Source organism: Miscanthus floridulus, chromosome 7 (genome assembly GCF_019320115.1).
Source record: "Miscanthus floridulus cultivar M001 chromosome 7, ASM1932011v1, whole genome shotgun sequence".
Taxonomy (NCBI): Eukaryota; Viridiplantae; Streptophyta; class Magnoliopsida; order Poales; family Poaceae; genus Miscanthus; species Miscanthus floridulus.
The window spans coordinates 81,453,251-81,476,060 of record NC_089586.1 but is presented as its reverse complement, the minus strand read 5'-3'; the positions used below and the strand labels follow the sequence as shown (position 1 = coordinate 81,476,060).

The 22,810-nt window shown below is 40.3% G+C and overlaps 1 protein-coding gene and 1 pseudogene across 3 annotated transcripts; both read left to right on the top strand.

The window, feature by feature from the left end:
- The first annotated feature begins 209 nt into the window (after nucleotides 1–209).
- Nucleotides 210–5,335, top strand: LOC136465731 (uncharacterized; annotated as a pseudogene).
- A 2,264-nt stretch (nucleotides 5,336–7,599) lies between these two features.
- Nucleotides 7,600–15,626, top strand: LOC136467167 (GTP 3',8-cyclase, mitochondrial-like). Of its 3 annotated transcripts, none has more exons than XR_010761535.1 (8): nucleotides 7,600–8,018; nucleotides 8,904–9,521; nucleotides 9,661–9,828; nucleotides 9,988–10,179; nucleotides 11,071–11,139; nucleotides 13,070–13,200; nucleotides 14,803–14,887; nucleotides 15,236–15,626. XR_010761535.1 is itself a non-coding variant. In XM_066465756.1 (8 exons), the coding sequence occupies exons 2-7, from the start codon at nucleotides 7,965–7,967 to the stop codon at nucleotides 14,884–14,886; spliced, it is 1,185 nt and encodes a 394-aa protein (XP_066321853.1). In that variant the 5' UTR covers nucleotides 7,600–7,816; nucleotides 7,903–7,964; the 3' UTR covers nucleotide 14,887; nucleotides 15,236–15,626. The 3 variants fall into 3 exon arrangements, 2 of the variants coding, with proteins under 2 accessions (XP_066321853.1, XP_066321854.1); XM_066465756.1 differs by lacking the exon at nucleotides 13,070–13,200 and having other exon boundaries at nucleotides 7,600–7,816; nucleotides 7,903–8,018; XM_066465757.1 differs by lacking the exons at nucleotides 11,071–11,139; nucleotides 13,070–13,200; nucleotides 14,803–14,887; nucleotides 15,236–15,626 and adding an exon at nucleotides 10,857–11,059.
- The last annotated feature ends 7,184 nt before the right edge of the window (nucleotides 15,627–22,810 follow it).

The following is a 22,810-nucleotide window of genomic DNA, read 5'->3' as shown; positions in this document are numbered from 1 at the left end:
TCGTTCCGATGGTCCACCAAAGCAGATACGATAGAGGGATCATGCGGTCGGGGATGCGAGGATCCGTGCTGACTACTTTGGTCCCAATCCTGTTTACTCGGTGTTCTAGTTCCATCGACGGTGCGTTTCTATAATCTGGTAGTCATGGATTGCTTCATGTGTTACTTTGCAGTACATTGACAAACCTCATCTTTGTGTGCAGGTTTAGAATGCGCGTCCATGTGTTTGAGCGCCTTGTCAAAGCGATTAAAGGTGCAGACTCCTACTTCAAGCAAAAGGAGGATGCCATTGGCCGTCTTGGGATTAGTGGTTTGCAAAAGGCAGTTGCTGCTATTCGCATTCTTACATATGGTCTACCTGCTGATGTTGTAGATGAGTATGTCTGTACTGGTGAGTCAACTACTCGTAAGGCTCTCCACCATTTTTGTTGGGCTATCATTTCTGTATTCGGGGAGTACTACCTACGTGCTTCGAACGTGGAAGATGTAGCACGGCTTCTCAGAATTGGAGAGCAACGTGGATTTCTAGGAATGTTGGGAAGCATTGATTGTATGCATTGGGAGTGGCGCAATTGCCCCTCGGCATATAAAGGCATGTTCACAGGGCATGGGAAGCATCCATCCATGATACTTAAGGCGGTAGCTTCACATGACCTTTGGATATGGCATGCCTATTTTGGCATGCCAGGCAACTGCAATGATATTAATGTCCTTCAAAAGTCGCCCGTCTTCTCCGCATATTTGAAAGGTCAAGCAGCTCTGGTATCATTCACTGTTAATGGTCACACGTATGACATGGGTTATTATCTTGCTGATGGTATATACCCCAATTGGCTGGCTTTTGTGAAGACTGTTTCCCATCCCCTGGATATGAAGGCAGCACACTTTGCTAAGGAGCAGGAAAAAGTTCGTAAAGATATTGAGCGCACTTTTGGTGTCCTTCAGTCTAGGCAGGGCCGTCCCACAAATTTCATGGGCCCTTGGGCCAGTAAGACACTAAGTGCCTGGCAATGTAATATTTGAATAGGACGATTAAAGTATATAACTTGTAGCATATATTTAATTCTTCTTGAAAAGGTAACAGTACAACAAAGAAGATAAAAAACGGCAAAATAACTATGATGGTTACCTCAAATAAAACTATGGTGTTTCAGTGCTTTTTAAAAAGCGTCTTCGGGCATTTCTTGATGCAAAATCTTCAAGAACACTTTCAAGATCAATTGTATCTAAAATATCCTTCTCAATGCTGCACATAGCCAAGCCATTTAATCTTTCTTGTAGCATAGTTGACCTCAAACAATTTTTTAGTAGCTTCAATTTGGAGAAGCTTCTTTTAGCTGATGCTACTGTCACTGGAATAGTTAACAGAATCCGATATGCAATAGAGGCATTTGGATAGCAATCTGCAACTTTAACAAAGTGAAGAATCTCAGATGCTGACATCAACTGATCTGGCAAAGTTACTTGCAACACTTTCAACTCAGAGAACAAATCATCTAACTCAACATCAGACTTGTTGTCATGAGAAAAAGTATTCACAAAAGTTGTGCAACGGTCTCGTAGATCACTATGATCCAAGGACTTTAGATTTTCTGAGTTGAATAAGAAACCAAATATTTTCTCAAATTCCTTTAGCTGATCAAATCGACTAGTCAATGAAACAATTGCATAATCAACAATAACTAGGAAGTAGTCATCATTGAAGTCATCTATAGCTGACCGTTGTAATTCTTCAGTTTCATCATCTTGTTCATCAAATTGCTTCTTCCTTTTACCTTTACGTTTTGTAGGAAATGTTGGCTCCACATCCAAACTAGATGCAATGGATTTTGCAGTCTCAATACTTGCACTTAAGCCTGTGTCTCTATACTTCTTAAAATATGATATGACCCCTTCTATCTGTTTCAAAGTACTATCCAAGCACACAATTAGAGACTGCAACTTTTTGCTCACCATGTTGATAATAGATAAAATATCTTCCCAAATAACCATACCAACTAAAAATTCAAAATTCTCAATAGTGGTTACCAATGATCCAGCTTCACTCACCGATTTTGGGTCCTCGGTACAAGTTCTTTCCACCTCCTTCAGAGCTGATCTTATTTGAGAAGCTTGATATCTGATAGGTTGCACATTCTTTATTCGACTCTCCCAACGAGTATCAGACAAGGGTTTGACAGTGAACCTCTCAATATGATCGGTCAAAATTTTCCACTTTTTAGTAGATCGTGCAAACAATGCATATATCCGTTGTATGACACCAAAAAAAGTAATAGCTTTTCTACAGGATTTTGCCATATCACAAAGAACAAGGTTCAGACTATGACATGCACATGGCATATACAATGCTCTTGGATTAATTTCAAGCACACGTGCCTGCACACCTTGATGTTTTCCCTTCATATTGGAACCATTATCATACCCTTGACCTCTCACATCATCAATGTTCAAATCAAGAGGCTGCAATGCATCCAACAGTACATTAAAAAGCCCCAATCCTGATGTGTCATCAACCTTTAAGAACTCTAGAAAAAATTCCTCTACTCTTGGAATGGCACTTGACATATTAACACACCGCACAATTAGTGTCATTTGTTCTTCATGACTCACATCTGGGGTACAATCCAAGATAACAGAGAAATACTTGGCATCTTTTATGATCTTTAAGATATGTTTTTTCACAGCATCAGCAAGCATAGCAATTAACTCATTCTGTATCCTAGGGCCAAGATAATGATGATAGATTTCATTATTTTGAATGCGCCTAATATGTTCTTGCATGACAGGATCAAATTCAGCAATCATTTCCACTGTGGCCAGAAAATTACCATTATTTGATTGATAAAGTTTTGCATTTGTTCCTCGGAAGGCAAGATTTTGTTTAGCAAGAAACTTCATAGTAGAAACTATTCTTACCAAAACTTGTCTCCAACGCTCCTTCTCTTTTGCAATTTCCCGCTGCATTTCATCCTCAATTGTTTTATTTTTGCTCAATCTAATCCGAAGATCATTCCATGTATTCATATTTGTCAGATGCTCCACACTGTTCTCATGTTGTTTTAGTTTCTCACTCAAATGCTTCCAATCCCTCACTCCATCATTTGCTAACAAAGAATTGTTCTGATTTGATTTGAATAGCTTGCAACAAAAACAAAAGACCTTGTCCACATGTTTACAGTAAACCAGCCACTTTCTGTCAACAACCTCTCCATTAGTTAACTTTCTAGAGTAGTAAGCATATGAAAAACGCCTATTACTAGGATCACTAGGAAATTGTAAATCCATCTCTCTCATAGGCCCTTTCTCAATTAAGATATCTCTTTTGATATTGTTAAGATTTTCCCATGTCCTAGGATCAAAGATAGTCAACATTAATTGTTCGTCAATATATAAATTTTTTGTATCATCCGAAGGCTGCAAATTTTCACCTGATCCCAAAATGTCCTCATTAGCATCAGCTTGCGCATCTAAATTTTCCTTCCCTGTAGCACCTTCATTAGCATCAGCTTGCACATCTAAATTTTCCTCCCCTGTAGCACCTTCATTGGCATCAGCTTGTGCATCTAAAATCTGCTCGTCTGTACCACCATCATTGCCATCAGCTTGTGCGATTATTGGTTGATCATGTTCCTGCCCCTGATCTTGACTGACTTCGGCATTTCTTGATGTTGGAAAAAACCTATGCAACGCACCCTTTTGTGATTCTCTGGATTGAAGTTCTTGTTTTCTTTCTTTTCTTTTTTGAGCACCGGACTTATGTTTCTTTGGCAACATCTAACATGATAAAAAATATTGAATTACAAATAAAATCCCTGAAGCCTAGCCATATCCCCGTAAGCAGGTATTGATCTGTATACTAAAGTACTGAACTGCAATCAAATTGACATCTCTTATGAATTGTTCTTTAGTAATTTTAGTTTTGAGAAACAATTAGTAAATGCAATTTCAAATAATATCAATACGCTAGCCAAAAAAATCACAAAGATTAAACAATTATACGTCAAGTGCCTGACACATTGAATATTTGAATACTCTAGCGTTGGTCATACATGGTTAGGGATGACAGAGATGAGAGATTCATACGTGATTTGTTGGTTGCTGCTGCCTGCCTGCCTGGAATACGTCGTCGCCCTATGCGGATCACCGTGCAGACGTGCTTCGCCAGCGACTTGCTGCCTGGCGGCGGCGGTGCCTGCCGTGACTCGTGAGGAAGCCGATAAGTCAGAGGAGAGTCGCGTGATCATGGACTCCTGAACAGGATACAGCTTGTGCATGTATATGTGTACCCTCATGGGCCCCCAGCCTCATGGGCCCATGGGCATCGCACAGGCTGCCCCCCCAATAGGACAGGCCTAAGTCTAGGTGGCTATTGTTCGAGGCCCTGCATCTGGTTGGAATCGTGAACAGATTAGGGACATTATGACAGCGTGCATACTTATGCATAATATGATTATTGAGGATGAAGGGAAACTTGCGGAGAACACAGACTACGATAATGTTGGGGTTCCTGGTACTCCATACCAGACCATAACCCAAGAGAGAGTGGAGTATATTAATAAACATCATAAGTTGAAGAATACTGCCATCCATAGCTAGTTGCAGATGGATCTTATCGAACACCAATGGATGTTGCATGGTTCATCCTAATCTAGGTTTTAAGATGGTCCAGCACAAGTGGCTGCTCTGCCTGCATATGGTTCTTTTGGAGTCATAAATATTGTAATCCTGTTATGTATGGAGCTTATTATCACGACAACAAGTCCATACAACACAGCCACAAGCTGGCCTTAACTACAACAATCCTTAATGCAACACGGTACTAAAACATGAGTTCAATTAGCAAAGAGCAACTAGGTACACCACAACAACATGGGTTCACAATTATTAGTAGTACAACACAACCACTGCAAGGTAGCCTCAACTAGGACAATCCTCAATGCAACACATTACAACACTAGTTTAAGGGTCTACACTGTTGTCTACGTCGGCACCAATGTTCTTCAGTATCTCTTGTTGTTTCTTTTCATAGTACTTACGGAGGTGCGGAGCACACTTGTCTAGATCAATCCCGAGGATGCACTCTTCCTCGTGTGTTTGTAGTATGTCAGCTTTGTTACGCATGATCTACTATTTCTCTTCCTCAATTGCTGCCATGTGCTGATTGTGTTGGCGCACCTCATCGTACCTCTGTGACTCGATGGCTGCCATTTGCTCATAGCGAGAGCCTTTCTTCGCATTTTCTTCTTGCCATATTGAAATCTTTTGTATCTACAGGTCCTGCAACTTTGAAACATACTGAGATGAATCTGACGGGGAGGAAGAGGCTGATTTCTTAGCTTCTCTTTTAGCTGCATCCCTCCCCATAGGTCTCTTGCTCCCTGAGTACTGAGAAGACGGTGTCTCCAGGGTCATGATCGATGTTGGTGGTGGCTGTGGGAATGTGATCGGCTATTGCATCATCATCTCCAGGTCACGCCCCTCTGATGTTGAGCTCCATCCACTTAGGCTCGTCCTTCAGCAAATCCCAGCAATGCATGTAAAAAATAGGTATGGTTCGATGTCTGCAAAGTTAGCTAGAGCTAAAGAGGTCTGCAAAAATGGTACACAATGTTAGAATTATGAAGCAAACTGTAGTTGAAACCAAATATCAATAACAGATTGTCTCCCTCACCTTATTTGCATCACTCATCCCACTCGGATTGTCTCGAAGAACATTTGCCATGTGCCTTGTAAATTTACTCGCTTCAGCCTTGATAGTTTCCCAATGACTCTGCAGCGATCTGAAACTTCTCTCAGGAAAGGAACCCCTCTTTTTATTATACTGGCTTGTAATCCTAGCCCAGAACCCCTCCTTCTTCTGCCCTGTGTTTATAATTAGGTCACAGCTAATTTCCAACCATGACTTCACAAGGAACACATCTTCTTTTGGGGAGAAGTTGGATAACTTGCTGCGACTAGGTACGACCTTGAGTCGTCGACCAACTGCCACCGATGCTCCTTCCCCATCACCCTGACTCTCTTTCATTACTGCTTGTTCAACACTCTCGACCGTTGCAGCGACAAGCTGATTTTGAGCATGGGGTGCATGAGATGATGCTGGAGTTGGGAGTGGCATGAACCCTTGGTTCAGAGCTGCGGTCCACCCTCCTTGGAAAAATGGGTACTGCTGAGCAGATGGTTGCAACCCTGGGTTCCACCCTCCATAGAAGCCTGGCATTGGAAGACCCTGACTGAAACCGATAATGTCGTCACCAGCTTCATCACAATTATTATGATTCTTCCTGCAATAACATGAAGTAAATGGTGCAATGAGTATAGCAGAAGAACATCCGAATTCTTTAAGCAGCGGGTGTGCTGGTCCTAGCATTTCTAAATTAGCATAGCATCTTTGCTCCCTTTATCTTAATGAATGGCAGAACTCTTGCTCTATTTTAAAACATGAAGAAAAGACTGCAAGATTCTAAATCTATAAGCATATCATGGAACAATTTCATACAAATAAACGTTATAAGCAGGAGGAACAAAATCAATCAAAACTTCTGATGCTTTGGATAACTAGAAGAAGAATTACTTAGCACTAGACCAGAATCAACTGAATTGATGGCAAACCGTTTAAAATTTGACTTGGGATTAGAACTCCCGTGGGATGAAATATCTAAATTACCGATTTGTTGCTCATCAGAACATGGCCAATTTAATTCCCCAAGAATCCAAACTCCCCTGTTTTGAGGCTGAATACATGGAGAAAGTATCACACATGCGTGTCGGGGGTGAGCGCGGGGGCGGGCCAGGGGGCGAGCGTGTCGGCTCGTAGCGGGGACGGCGGGCCGACCGCGGCGGGGCCACTGCGGCAGGTCGCAGCGGCCACAGCGGACGAACGCCTCCAGATCTAGAGGCTGCATAGACTATAGGGATAGGGATTACCTTCTCCGTCGATGGTGAATGGGCGACCGCGCTGTAGAGCTCTCCTTCGAGTCCGTCCGCGCCCGCCTCAACTATCTCCGCCGCCGACGATAGGGTGAGTGACGCTTCTCGGCCCCCTTCGTTGACCCGCCCCTGCACTCTTCGGCGGACACTGCCTCCTCCTCCCCTCCGTCCCCAATGCCCTCAGATTTGAGGGAGACCGCCGGCTTCCTCAGGATGCTGTCGGGGAGGACGCGGACACTTCGCAGGGCTACCGCGGTAGAGAGGATAGCGGTGGAGAGGACAGACGCTGGGTTTGCAGATTCCCTGTAGCGAACGGAAGGATTGAGAAGTAGATAGAGTTGTGCGGTATAGGAGTCCGAACTGTATATTTGCAGTCCAGAGCGATTTGAAGCTGTGATGACAGCGTAATGCTCCATCGCCACAACGCATACCCCAGTAGTTGCTTCACTTTTTTTTGGTCAGATGAGACCCGTCGATGCTTCTGCAGGAGTCTCTGTTACACTGTAAGGCTACACTAAACATCTAGTGCAGACGTGTATGCTGATGCAACACGCCGCGTTGGGTAAGCCCTAAGCCGCCAACCAAGACGGCACCAGTCAGCCGCGAGTTGCTGCAGTACTTATACCAAAGAGAGAGAGAGCATCAAAGCACCACAACCAGGGGTATGTTGGACACAACAGGAAGGCCGAGAAAGGAAGGTCGGGCTTCTCCTCCCCTTTTTCCCTTTCGCCCTTTCCGCGCTGCAACCGCCAAATTCTCCGCCCGCCTCGCAGCAGCACGTGGGGCCGTGGTGGGGTGATCCTGTCTATCTTCTCTTCATCAGCCGCCAGGAAAGTGGATTCTTTTCGAGCTCTTGCCCGCTGATTATAGGCGCGTGGCCGCCTAGCCGGGTTCGTCATTCTCCTGAGCGGCTGAGCCTACTGCTGGATAGAGCGTCTCAGGGACGGTTTGACCTTTTCTTTTCTGGCTGCATCAGCGACCGGCTATTTTTCTTGTCCGGCTATCCGTTCCAGGACTTCGGGATTAGGAGGCGACGAGATGATGCGGCGCTGCGTCTCAGCGTTGGCCCGCCGCCGGCGGCCGGATCGCACGGTGAGTATTGTTTCCTGAGGCGGATGGGCTTCTTGGATCGATCCTGCTGCTGGGTTTGTTATTGTTGCTAGTCCTTCTAAGCTTCTTACACATTATTACCGTGTATTTCCTGCGGCTCGATTGGTGCTATAGATAGTAGTTCAAGTTCTGCTTCCTTCCCCTGCTTTAGGTAAATCAGCCAGATCCTAACTGAATGCAGTGATAGTAAAGCTATTCCTTTGGAACTCAGTTTTGTGAAATTGTTTCGACATGAAGTCGTACCAGAAAACTTAATTACTGGTGTTAAATTTGTAAGCTGTTCTTTGCTGGTTCAATGAGTAAAATCTTCTATTCATCTGTTGCTGGATTTTTTTAGGGGAAAATCAGTAGGATTCCTGACCATACTTCTAGTTGCTGGTTGAAATGCTTTCAGCATACTTCTGTAAGAATTTGGTGATTAGTCTGTACTTCTGTATATCTCTGTTAGGCTGCTTCAGGCTACAACTTTTCTCGTACTGATTTGTGGTTTCAGTTCGTGCATCGTATTGTTTAAATATATGTCAGTACTATTCAGTTGGGGGGGGGGGGGGGGGGGGGGGTAGTTATTGCTGCATAAAATTAATCTGAATGTATGGATGGAGTAACGAAATGTTCTAGTGTATTATTTTTATTCCATCATATTTGAGTTTTAATTAAGGTTGAGTAAAGGGCTTAAAAGCTTGTTGGTTATTACTGAAAAGGAGCTAAGTTTGTTTCTTAAGCACTTTGGAACACTCTCGAGACCTTGTTCTTTGCTCCAAACATGCATTACATTTACCTTTTCATTGTAGCAAATCATTTTTCCGATATGTCATTTTGTCCGATTCTTGTTCTTGTCCACTTCTAAATAATTCACAATATTTGCAGGTTGATACTATGAAGGCAGGATTCCAATGTTTGGTGAATGTTTCCTCTTCAATAAGAGCCACTGACAGCCAAAGGTGCTCAAGTACATGTGCTACTTCCTGTGCTACCGATCTAGATGTTTTATCGAGAGAAACATCATCATCATCAGAAATGCTTGTTGATTCATTTGGGAGGTTCCACAATTACTTGAGGATCTCCTTGACTGAGCGCTGTAATCTGAGGTGCCATTACTGTATGCCTGCTGAAGGAGTTGAACTAACACCAAAGTCAGAGCTTCTATCACATGATGAGATAATTCGAATCGCTGACCTTTTTGTTACCTCGGGTGTGAATAAGATCCGATTAACTGGTGGAGAACCTACCATACGAAAAGATATTGAAGATATTTGTTTGCATCTTTCTGGTTTGAAGGGACTGAAAACTCTTGCAATGACCACAAATGGAATTGTTCTTTCGAAGAAACTCCCAAAGTTGAAACAATGTGGACTGAATGCTTTAAATATAAGTTTAGATACACTAGTACCTGCAAAGTTTGAGTTCATGACAAGGCGTAAAGGGCACTCAAAGGTCTTAGAATCAATAGATGCTGCTGTAGAACTTGGGTATAGCCCTGTTAAGGTATTTAGCTTTTTGCATGCTACAATTCGTGCAATCCTATCGAGTCAAGTGTTTTCTCTATCATGGAAACATATTCTCAAATTGAACATATAGTATTTAGTTTCACTCAATTATTTTTCTACACTTTTTCTATACCCAGGTCAACTGTGTCATCATGCGTGGTATAAATGATGATGAGATCTGCAATTTTGTTGAATTGACAAGACACAAGCCCATCAATGTTAGATTTATTGAGTTTATGCCATTTGATGGTAATGTTTGGAATGTGAAGAAGCTAGTTCCTTATGCAGAGATGTTGGACAAAGTGGTAAGGTACACCTCTGAAAAGTGCACTACTATATTCTTCTGCCAGTGTCTAGCTATGGCATTATGTACTCAATCTTTTCTTAATATATTTAATCATGTAAGCTACTACCTACTTTTTAATGGAATAATAACTTATTTCATTGGCATCCATTTTGATCAGCGGCAAAGTTATAAAGGAGTAGAGAGACTTCAGGATCACCCCACAGACACTGCAAAGAATTTCAGGATTGATGGGCATGTTGGGACAATTTCATTTATTACATCAATGACAGAACATTTTTGTGCTGGCTGCAATAGATTACGGTTATTGGCTGATGGAAACTTCAAGGTGTGCTTATTTGGCCCCTCAGAGGTATGCTGTACTGCTTTTACTGCTAAGGCATTGACATTGATTCATGTTTCCGATTTTCTTTCTCATGTAATTTGCTAATATGTTACACTTTCTGGGTTCATTAATATGAAAGTATTAGTAAACAGATCTAGCCAATGTTAAGAGTTTGCTATGGTTGACTAGTTTATGGTCATGTTGTTTTCCCTGCGACAGTAGTGGTTACAGTGTTGCAGCACAAATTTAGATGTTATGGTCACCTGATGCGATGACAATATACCTTTGTAATGTTTCTGGTCCTTGTGTAATTTGGAAAATGAACTACTGAATTAAATGCTGAAGTTACCTTTTCAACTTCATATTCCATCAAAATTATTTTTGTACTCATTGTGAGTGTTGGTTAAGGAGTAAGAATTAGTACAACATTTTTTTAGGAAAATCAGTACAACATATTGGGAACAGTGTTACACTTGATGTTGTGTGCAATGATAATTATTTTCTCAGCTTTTGTTTGATCTACCTAGGCACCTAGCTCAATTGAAGTATTTTGTTAGATAATTTATTTCAGAACTTTATTATGTTTAAGCAATTCCAAACATGATACTTCTTTTGTGGACAAATATTGTGTGATTTGAATTTGTTCAAGTCTAAAATGCATCAACTGATTTGTTACTTATTTCATTTTTCGATCTCAAAATCAGGTTTCAAGGAGGTAAACCAAAAGTTTGTTAGGTGTAGCATCCTTGATGATTGAGTTCCCGTTTGAAGTCAATCTTCTTTGTTTTAAGAAAATAAATCTCACTTTCCAGCTTATTTCAATTTCATTGGCTATGCTGGACAAGATTGGATAAAAGGAGAAATGGATGCTCCTTACAGTATACACATATCTTAGTACGATTGTCCTGATTTGTACAGGTGAGTTTGAGAGAACCCATCCGTAATGGTGTTGACGACGCTGGACTGAAGGAGATAATTGGTGCTGCGGTATGTAAACAAACTTACTAGGTTACTATGTAGGAAGTATGACATGCTTTTGTTTGATTTTTTTAAGATTTGAACTTGCTTGCCTTTTTTTTTGGTCTGCTTCCATTTTGAGGATTAGCAACTGAACCTAGCTCGATTGGTTAAGGGTGCAGATGTATGCCCGGGCTACCAAAGTTGAAGTCCTCATTGAGGCGAATTTGGTGCCTTTTTCTTAATTACTACTTTCATCCCAAAAAGGGTGCAATTCTAGGTCTGCTCAAAGTCAGATTATCGTAAGTTTGACTAAGTTTATAGAAAATAATATTAATATGTACAACTCCAAATAGGTAAACTATGAAAATATATTTCACGACGAATCTAATGATACCTATTTAGTATGATAAATATTAGCATTTTTTATATAAACTTTATCAAATTTCATATCGATTGACTTAGCACTATTCTAGAATTGCATCCTTTCTGGACAGAGGGAGTAGAAAGGTACCATGGTGGAGTTTTTTAATTGTTTTAGTATTGAATTTGTACTATTCCCTTTTCACTTGCTTACTAGCGACTTGTGCGCGATTGTAGCATTTTTTTTTCTGGAGTTACAGTTATTGCAATCCTGGGTTCAAATTTAACAGTGCTCACACGCTTCAATGAAGACAACACCACACAAAACATTGCTCCAACTCATCTCTTGAACAGTGCATTATGTCACCGCTGTGCAGCTCAGAGCACAACAAAAATCTCCCATGTCCATCCACCCCAGCAGTCTCCTTCCAGTACATGTTCTTCCTTCCGGTGGTTGCTTGCTCCTGCCAGGTGCCACCTCCTATATTTGCCGGTCTTCCAGCAGACCAACTGGTTGTATTGTAAGCCTCCAAATGCTTATTGGTCAGACAGAGCAAGACCAGCCTTTCAACATCAGAATAATTCTCTTCCGAACATCAACAAATTCCTCCACCAGCCATTTTGAAACATATTGAATTCCTTAGCTTCTGCAGGGCCACCCCCAGCCACCCAGCTGCAAATATCTGTTGAGCACCTGAAAACTTAAATGAGATCCATTTCTAAATACAAATCTTGTCCACTAAGAAAAGGGAAAAATCCATCTAATCACATGACACTCATAGATCTCAACAATGTGGGAAGAACTACTTGACCCACAAAACTTATTCAAATGCATATGCGGCCTTATTTACCTAAAGATAGAAGACTGGATGAGTGGCAGGTATGCAGACTGATTAATATTTTAATTATTTCTGAGTTGAGAATTACTACTCGAGTTTCAAATACAAACGATATGCTTAATTCTGGGTGCAGATTTTATGATACTGAAAGATACCTGAACTCAGTATGTCTGGTTTTTTACTAAGATGAAACAGAATTGTTAGAAAGTAATAAGATTATTCTTGCCTCTTATATTTTTTCTGTAAGAGTTTGCTTCCTGTTGGAAGTGTGTGTGTGGGGTGGTGTTTTTTGTACTAGCCGGCCCTCTGTTTCTTTCTTCTTCTTAATGAAATGACACGCAGCTCTCCGGCGTTGTTCGAGAAAAAAAAAGTAATAAGATTATTATGGACAATCAAACTTTAGGAGTGGTAAGAGCAAGTAGAAATTTATGCCATGAAAATTTGCAAGATATAGCACCTGTGATATTTGTTAATGCCCACATCTCTTTCAAGAGTTCTACACTCCTATCCACCAACAGCATGTAATTAAAAGTCATATAGATACAAAGCCTTGTAAAAGTTATGCTAAAAAAAACTTGTAAAATAATGGTGAGTGTCTTTCATTAACTGAACCATTTTCTTGTTGGGCTGCAAATTTGCAGCCTAACCTTTCAGCTTCTAGGACATTGTAATTTGAGGTAGTGGATTATTAGTTTATAGCAAAGAAAAAAAATCGGTATCCAAATTGCATGGCTGATGAACACCTTTTTCCTAATCAGACATTGGAGTAAAAGGAAGAAAGTGAAAATGTGCTTACCTGTTCTGATCCAGTGCTTAAAATGTAGTTTGGACTCAAACAACACTCATCTGTCGTCTACCCTGTTGTCCTTTGGAACAGCATACATAAATGGTGAGCATTGAGGCTGAGGTCCTAACATCAATTTGATTGAGAATTTGAAAATTTTCCCTGCTCACTTCTAATTTTTCATTCTATGAATGTATGGTATTAAGGAACTAAAACAGCAAAGCTAACTCATACGTTTGCCACACATATTTACAGAGGAAATGAAAAAAAGTAGTTCAGCCTCTAAAAACACAAAAAGATGGAATGAAAAGTAAAATTTGCAGTGAATCAAACTTACCTTGCTGTCTGTAACTTGAAGCTCGCCAAGTATCCGAGTTTTGGGGATTCCTTGACTGCTCCATTGCACACCAAAAAAAAAAGAATGAAAATGATCAAACAATCTCAGCTGATGCGAGGACAACAACAAATTGATCAAACAGAGACACTAATACCTCTCATAATGAACTCAACTTGTATCTCAAGGACCACTTTCTCTCACTTGCATTGAAGAAACAATCACTCGACCACACGTTCAACACCACAGAAGCATTTTGGTGAACACATGAGGACCCATGGCAAGTCACAAGTCGGACTAAGAGCAACTCCAAGTCTCCAACTGGACTCTTAACTGAAGCCCTATCCTATTTTGAGAGGCCAAAACACAAATTTTTAGGACCCATGGCAAGTCACAAGTGGAGATGGTTGCCGAGGATGGAATATCCAGGATCGCCCTCCATAATGGCCTGGACAAGGAAGCCACTATCTGGGCCCGTGTGCTTGCCCTCCAGGCCTCCACCATGACGCCACGCCTGACCACCTCCAACATGCCTAGGCATGCTTTAAATTTGTGTGCCACCAGCGCCCTGCACAGATCCGGTGGGGAGTAACTTATCCGTCTGCGTAGACACCGGTTCCAGTTGGAATCGACGTGCGCCCGCTGACAACGACACCATCACCAGACACTATGGCTGAGCGTGCATAGAACCGAAGCAAGAAGCTCTGCCGGTGCTTTTGTGGCGTCTGCACAGGTTCTATGTCTCACTCAGGCGATGGCGAGGTAGAGTGGGGGTGGGAGTGGATGTGCGGCTGGGTGAGACAGCATCGTGTTCGGAGGTGAGGGGGTCCAAGGGAATGGATAGTTCCAGAGATGGAGATATTTTTGTCCCATAGAATTTCTCATCACTGCACGAGGATCTCGAAGGTTCCATCCAACTGGAGGACGAGATGCTAGCTAGGAACTCTGAATGATCTGGAGGCATAAACTGGAGCAGTAGAAGTGAAATCCAATGATGTAAATGTTTCTAATATCGTGGACCCTCTGAATGGCTAGAAAGCGCCGGTGCTTTCTTGAGGAGAAATATGTGCATTGTCATAGATGCCAACTTATTTGAAAGTTACAATATTTGTCTTGTATTGGATGTTAAAACTGATGTTCTTTAATTATTTTAGTATTGAGTTTGTACTATTCCCTTCTTACTTGCTTATCAACTTGTTTGAAAGTTACAATATTTGTCTTGTATTGGATGTTGAAATTGTCTTTTTGGCAATATGTTTTACCATTCCTGGGACACTTCATACGAGCTTGACTAATGATTGGAGGTCACTGTTATTATGTGGGTACTAACCAAATATATATCCTGATTAATGACTTGACCTCCCTGTGTTCAGGTTAAAAGGAAGAAAGCTAAACATGCTGGGATGTTTGATATTGCCAAGACAGCAAATAGACCCATGATTCATATAGGTGGCTGAGGTATCCTCTTATCAACATGTGTACATTTTTACTACAATGACTATGTAATAGATTGTTGACGGACATGACAAGATTGATATTTGAGATAATTTATTACATTGCACCTTCTCTAGTTGCCTTGTTGCACGACCAATTTGGTGGTTCTCAAACTTTGGTAGGAAAGTTTTCAGTTCCTTTTATGTTCTTACTTCTAATGAGAAAAAAATTTATGCAAACCATTTCATGAGATTACTGCTCAGTTTAAACATCTCATGGATTTTTACTGCTGTTTAAGATATGGATTTGGAATCTGGTGATCAAATATATTCAGCATTCAATTCACGGGTATCTTCTCTTATTTGAAATCAGGTGTGCAGAATTTCCTCATGTCAAATGTGAACCAATAAAATGGATTGTCAACTGCTGGGTTGCTGCCTTGTTTTTACCTGACCGACCATGAAAAAGTTCTCTGACGCAATGGACCTACTCTTTCTGGGTGGTTTAAACATTAGAGGAGGAAGTGAAGTATATGGTCACTGCAGTCATTAAAATTTAGATCCATATACTTAAACAGCATTACAGAAACTCAGTCTTCACGTGCCAAGGTGTTTTGGTTGTATACTTGTACGTTGTATGCTCATAATGTCACGTTGTGTAAGCTCTCTTTTGAAACTCAACAGTTTGTGAATTAAACTGCTACCGTGAGATCAATCGCACAGCCTCGTTTCTCATTTTAGAATTATATAAGCATTTCAGATGATGGAGGTAATCTTTAGACTACACCGAGATGCATACAACCAATTCGGAAACAAAGCAATAGAACAACGAAATCGGCTGATAGTAGCTCCCGTAATAATAAATGAGACTTTTCCCTGTGTGCCATTATAAAAGATCGTAATTCTCTGTGTGCCTCTGAAAAAATTCAGCGGTTTTCAGCGCCACTACTCCAATTTTTTCGTGTCATCTATGCCACTTCCGTCAGTTTTGGCTCTAACGCCGTTAAACTGCAGGTGTGAAAAGACGAAAATGCCCTTAAGTTCAAATATGTTATTAATTTTTTTTGAGCATCTTAACGACTTCAAATGAAAAAACTCAAAACTAGAAAGTTGTAGATCTCGTCGAGATCTATAATTTTCATATAATTTTTTTTTTCATTTAATTTCGCAAAAAAAAAAATGATTTGATATGATTAATATATCTTAGAAAAATCATATTATTTTTTTTGCGAAATTAAATGAAAAAAAAATTTATATGAAAATTATAGATCTCGACGAGATCTACAACTTTCTAGTTTTGAGTTTTTTCATTTGAAGTCGTTAAGATGCTCAAAAAAAATTAATAACATATTTGAGCTTAAGGGCATTTTCGTCTTTTCACCCCTGCAGTTTAACGGCATTAGAACCAAAACTGACGGAAGTGGCATAGATGACACGAAAAAGTTGGAGTAGTGGCGCTGAAGACCGCTGAATTTTTTCAGAGGCACACAGAGGATTACGATCTTTTATAATGGCACATAGGGAAAAGTCTCATAATAAATCTATATAATATAGGGATGATGCTAGGTAGAGCAGTATTGGGTAACTGATAGGGATAAGGATGAAATGGTCTGAAATTTCCAGAACTAATGGATAGCAATTCAGCTGTCAATCCAAACAACTTCTAAGGCCAGTCTCAATAGAGAGTTTTATGACGCTATTTGTAAGACTGTCATATCATATATAATGAAATAAAATATAAATGAAACATCCACTCTCAAAAGGAAAGATTTATTCTATGGTTTTATAGATATTTAATTTCATGACTCATGGAGAGTCAAGATAGTTTCATCCCATGAGATTCACTTATCTATCTTCCTAAAAATGTTGCCACATCATCAGAAGTGCTTATATAACAGCTTATTAAATGCAAATAAAACTCTCTAAGGGCGCGGTTTGGTTCTTCTCTCACCTCGCTTAGCCTTACCTGACCTGTCTGGCGCAGAAAATGAGACGCCTGCTCTAGCCAGCAAGCCAATTTGGCTCTCACATGGATAAGCCAAATCTCGCTAGCACAAGTATCAAAGCACTTAGACAAAAGAACCAAATAGCAGACTAGCTCGGTGCCCTCACCTGGCAAGGCGAAACAGGATTCAACGAGGGTACCAAACCACGCCCTAAATATCTGTCATCCGATGTACTAGCTCCGTTAATAAAAAATACAACTATAAGATTTGTGCCAGTCAAATTAGCTTAATGTTAACCAAGTTTATAGTAAATACACATTTATGTCTCCAACTAGATTTACTATAAAAATAAATTTCATAATTAATTTAATGATACTTATTTTGTATCATAAACGTGAGTAAATTTTCATATAATTTTGATCAAACTTTAAATTTTTTACTTATTTAAAAATAATGATTGCATTCTTTTAGACGAAGGTAGTATTTGATTAGTGTATGTTAACTTTTGTTCCTTTTCTTTTGATATAAAGAATTGTTTTTGGATCAACTAGACAAATTCAAAATCCTAGTATGTTTTCGTCCCCAGCGGGAATTGCATTTGGATCCTTGGACATGGAAAAACTCTCTTGAAAAGTAATTCCATATGGCATTATTTAGTCCAAGATGCGAAGAACCGTCTTTGTTGGTTTAGTGCTCATGCTCACGTTACAATTGAGGAAGTAACAGAGACGGTTGTTAAGGTTACAATTGAGAAAACAACATAGATTGCAGTATAGGAAGCAGACATTATAATTGAGGAGGAAGATGTTAAAATTGAGACACTCGAGTTGCCCCAACTATCTTAGACTATGCACAAGCTTAAAGTGAACTACAAAGGACCGTATGTAAAGAATGCTCAGAAGTCCTTGAATGAAAGACCAAATTTATATGAAAAGGTCGGAACTTCAAGAGATGGGCAAATTTTGTCCTACGAGCAAGCAGTGGCGAAGTAGAGTAAATTAAAGAGGTGCAACTTCCTTGTGGGGGTGCATGGACTTCGACCATAGAGGGTGCATATATATAGTATTTTTTTATCACTAAATCGGTATTTTAAGGGGGGGGGGGGGCATATGCACACCACAGTACATGTGTAGCTTCGCCTTGTAAGCAAGAGGTCCTCTACACCAGTGTTTATGAAGACACTGGTTTTGTGGGCAACAAATGGATCAATTGGGAAGAGATCAACCATTCTAAAGAGTTAAAAGATGTTAAGAAAAAAAATGTCTTTAAATTGGTCTTCATACATTAATATCTAAAAGATAGGACTGCCATGAAGAGACGATCAGGCAGTTCTTCTCCACATTCTATGTAGATCCCAATAGGACCTTCCTGACATGGATGACTGACATAAATAGGATGATTACCGTTACGAAGAGATTTTGTCAGAAGGTTCTACTTGATTCATCCATGCATGGCAATGACAAAAGGAATGATAAGCTTAAGGACAGTATGGATCACACACCAAAGTGCTTGAAAATGCAAATGAATACATTCATAATGTAACATGTCGGCTGCTGGATATAAGACCATCTTCCCTATGGGTGGAGATAGAAATATACTAGTTCACAAATATGTTGAGGCTGTCTCTACCACTTTTCGTTGGGGAAGCCTTTCGACTTTGTAGACATGATGGTTAGGGAGATAAAGAAAACTTGCAGTGACACTAGAATGTTGATGTCGTATGCCCCATTCATCCACTACTATAGGATTTCTTTTGCGCGGCGGTGCCCTTTTTTGATTGGAGGCGGGCACCAATTTTGCCCACCTCGGTTATCCGTCGCCAGGCCAGCCCCCCGAGTGCCCACCTCGGTTAAGATTAAATGGAGGCGGTCGCCTTAAAGCAAGCAACTAAGATTTCGCCCGCCTCCATTAAGATTTATGTAGTAGTGATCGTGTTACTGATTAAGCAAGCAACTAAGGAGAAATTTATGCATGAAAGTGAAGGGAATAAATTCAAAGAGCACGCACCATACAATATATATGAGCTAAGGTCTAAACAACCTAAGAAAGACAGAGCTTCAAAGTCCATGAAATCACATCGTGTGCCACCTCTAACTAAGTGGCGGCGACTCCAGTAGCATCGGTTGCCTCTGTAGCCCAATTAGGAAACCAGATATGTGCCTTGTACCTAGGGACTTTGGATGTGGAGTGCGCTTTTCAAGAGCATTAAGGGACTTTGGATGTGGACAGTGGCGGAGCCAGGGGAGGCTGGCAGGGGCCATGCCCCCCCTAACATTTCACACCAAGATTTTTTACTAGTATAACTTTATATTGTATTTATATTAAGAGGGAGAATATAACAAAATTCTTGTCATATATACCTATTAATATCTTGATGATAAAATCATATGAAGCACACTATATAATAAAATCATCTATATGAGCACATCCGAAAGACACTAGGTAATAAAATCATCATCCTTATAAGCACATCCGAAAGAGTAGGCCAGTAGATATCGAGATTTACGAAATCATCATGAACCTTGTTGTCAATGGGCATATCACCTACCACTGAAAGAATAGCGCATTAAATCCTATAATGCATATAAGAAATTGCGAGCACCCGTGTCAACTTAAGAAATTAACATAGACAGTCACCGCGAGTAGCCTAACCAGTTAAGCTGCAATCGGGTTTTACAAGCTGGATCTTTTTAGTTGGCTCACCTATATATAATTTCTGGCTCCACAACTTCGCAACTGTTGATTACTATCTGAAGTGATTATAATCATTTTAAGAGAAATGGACATAATGATCACTCAGAGAGAGAGAGCGTCATTGATGACTCGTCAAAAAGTGTGAGGTACAGTGCTTGGAACCTGAGCCTGTCATCTTGTATACCCGTTATATTTGTCGCTATGGGAAATATATGGGTTAAACTTTCTCGACTTTAACTAGATTTATACAAAATATTAGCAACATTTGCATCTCTATATAAGTTTCTTATGAAAATAGATTCAACGATCTATGTAATGATACTAATTATATATCATAAATATTTATATTTTTCTTGTATATATTTGATCAAAGTTAAGTACGTCTGACTTCTTGAAAAGTGAGAATGACAGATAGAAAGGACAGAGGGAATACACTCAAAAGTAACGGGCAGAAATTTATTAAGGCCATTACTATTTTTTTTGAGAATCAAGACCATTACTATTGACCTAGCTGCTTTGCTTCTTTGAATTGTACAAGTACAATACATATGCTACTTATCATGATTTATAAAAAACCCAAAAAGCCAAGTTAATGGACTTATAAAAAACCCAAAAAGCCAAGTTAATGAATCCTAGTTGCCTAGGACCTGTTGGATAACTCGGATCAAACCTCACCCATGCAAGATTTAAGTTCTGGACACTATATAAAATTGTATATAGGCACACTTTGGTGGTATGGCCGAAACTTGGAATAAATCATGTGTTCTTGGGTTCTTGCCACTTTGTGCCTTACTTTTCTTTCTTGATCTACTTGTTGCAAAATGAGCTCAACGCACTCTACACGTGTGATAATCATATATCTCAGTTTTGTTGGCTAAATTTGTAGATCACATAAGATCTTTCTTCCTATGACCAGAAATTAAGGTCTAGACCAGAATTTCTAATCAGAGCCAAAAATTCTAAGTTGGACTGGAATTTCCGCTACCTGGCGACTAATTTGCTGCGATGGTTTAATTTTTAGGTTTAGCATATTCATTCTCCTTTAGGCACCTTTGATCCTATGCATGAGATTGAAGTCTAGAACTAATGTATGGTAATCATTGTACTTATTAATTTGTTTGGCTTTATGCTTGTATATATGCAAATAATTATTACCTACTAATTTATGCATTGGTCATAGTTGTTAACCAGCTAGCTTGCGAGCCAACAAGCTATCTCTTGCTCTAAATAAGCCCATCGCTTCATAGTCCAACAACATAAATTATAACAATTTAGACTTGATGGCATGTTGTATGTACGAGATTGAAGTTTATAACTATGTATGTAACTAATTATTAGCTACTAATTTATGCATTGGTTAGTTGTTAAGAGTCGTCTTGCGAGCTTAACAAGCCAAGCCATGCAACTTATTATGCTAACGAGTCATAATGAGTCGCGCTAGCTCTATATCCGGCTGAAAGGTCCTAATGGCTAGAGGGAGGTGAATAGCCTATAAAAATTTTCTACAACAACACTTAAGCCAAGTAATTAGACAAATATTAAGCAAAATGAATGTTGCACTAGCCTACTAAAAATGTAAGTCTCCTAACCACAATTCTAGTTTGCCATGATCACTGTGTCACTCAAAGGCTAAGTCACTACTCTCTACACTAGTTGAGCTAGCTAGAAAATAACTACAACTAAGAAGCTAAGCTACACTACTAGCTACAACTACCACAAGCACTACACAAGGTAAATACACAATGTAATACAAGAGAGTGGTAGAGGAGATATACCGCCATGGCAAGTGATCAATCAATGAATACCAAAGAATATCAAGGAGACAATGATTTTTCCTCCTAGGTTCACTTGCTTGCCAGCAAGCTAGTTCCCGTTGTGGCGATTCACCCACCTGGAGGTTCATGCGCTAATAGGCATCACACGCCTAACCCGCAACTGGGTGCCGCACAACCAACATAAGATAGGGATCCACAAGCCACGCGCAATTCACTAGAGTTGTCTTTGGCGCTCTGCCGGGGAAGGCACAAGAACACCTCACAATCACCATGATTGGAGCTAGAGACAAGCACCTTCCTCCGCTCAACGATCCTCCAATCACCAGGTTATCTAGGTGTCGGCAAACACCAAGAGTAACAAAATCTCCACCAGCCCAAATCGCCCAACTAGTGCCACAAGATGCTAGATCACTAAGCAATGCACTACAGGCTCTCTAATCTCACTAAAATGATGAAATCAAGTGTGCAAGTAAGTAGATTGTGTTTGCTCAGCTCTCAAAGGGTGCACTTAGGTGTGGGAAGTGCCAAGAGAGTGGCCAAGGCTGGCCACCACCTCTATTTATAAGCCCACCAACAAATAGAGCCGTTATACCCCTTGTGAAAGTGCATCTAGCCCTTTAGTGGGTTTTGGATGATTGAATGACAATGTGATTAAAGGTCTAACCCGTTTGCTAAGTGTGGACAGGTAATGGGTTATCTCACAGATACTTAATGAAAGCCAAAATGATATGTTATTGTATAAACCATCTAGTTCAAGCACAAGACAACAATGCAAATAGAATTCATGCAAAGGCTTATTTATTGTGGGATTTTCATGTACTATATGAAAGCAAGCTCGTAAGAATTAATTAATGAGACATGAGGGATTGCATATGGAATGGTCTCATATTTGAAGCTTACTAAATTGAAATGAAAAAGATAACAATACAAATGAATAGATGATTCAACACAAGATGTGACTTGATGGCTTGAGATGGTGAAGATAGCAAGGAAAGGCTTTGAGGTACTAAGCAAGGGTGAAGGGCAAGCGACGGCTTGGCAGCTGAAGAACCTAACTAGGGTGAAGAAGGAAGTACTTGCATTTAGTTGAGGTACTAATCAAGCTATGATGTCCATGTCTATGTAGAGGATCAAATCACTATTGGAGTACAAGAAGGCATGATCCAGCACTAGAGAAATACAAGAAGGCAAGACAGGAAATGCATCCCAGATACAGTCAGTAGGAGTAGGGCAGCAGCAGGAGACTCTCCAGGGCTACTAGGGGTGCTCTACAATACAAAGAGGGAGACAATAGTTCTACCTCTGACATAGATACAGAGGAGTATAGAGTGGAGCCCAGTACCAGAAAGAGGAAGAGCACTGACAGAGGTTCAGATGGTGACAGCTCAGATGATGAGCAGGAGATTGAGGAGGAGCAGCCAGTACCTCCAGCTCAGCACCAGCTAGGTCAGGGTATGCACTATGGTTTACTTGAGACACATCCACCTAGTGTACCCTCTTATGTTTCAAGAGTTGACTATCGAGGGAAAGGCA

Bases quoted from the DNA above. Each gene is read 5' to 3' on its own strand.
- LOC136467167 (XM_066465756.1), top strand. From the start codon at position 7,965: ATGATGCGGCGCTGCGTCTCAGCGTTGGCCCGCCGCCGGCGGCCGGAT. The intron at 9,829-9,987 runs GTAAGGTACACC...CATTTTGATCAG, and splicing joins CAGAGATGTTGGACAAAGTG to CGGCAAAGTTATAAAGGAGT. The intron at 10,180-11,070 runs GTATGCTGTACT...TGATTTGTACAG, and splicing joins GCTTATTTGGCCCCTCAGAG to GTGAGTTTGAGAGAACCCAT.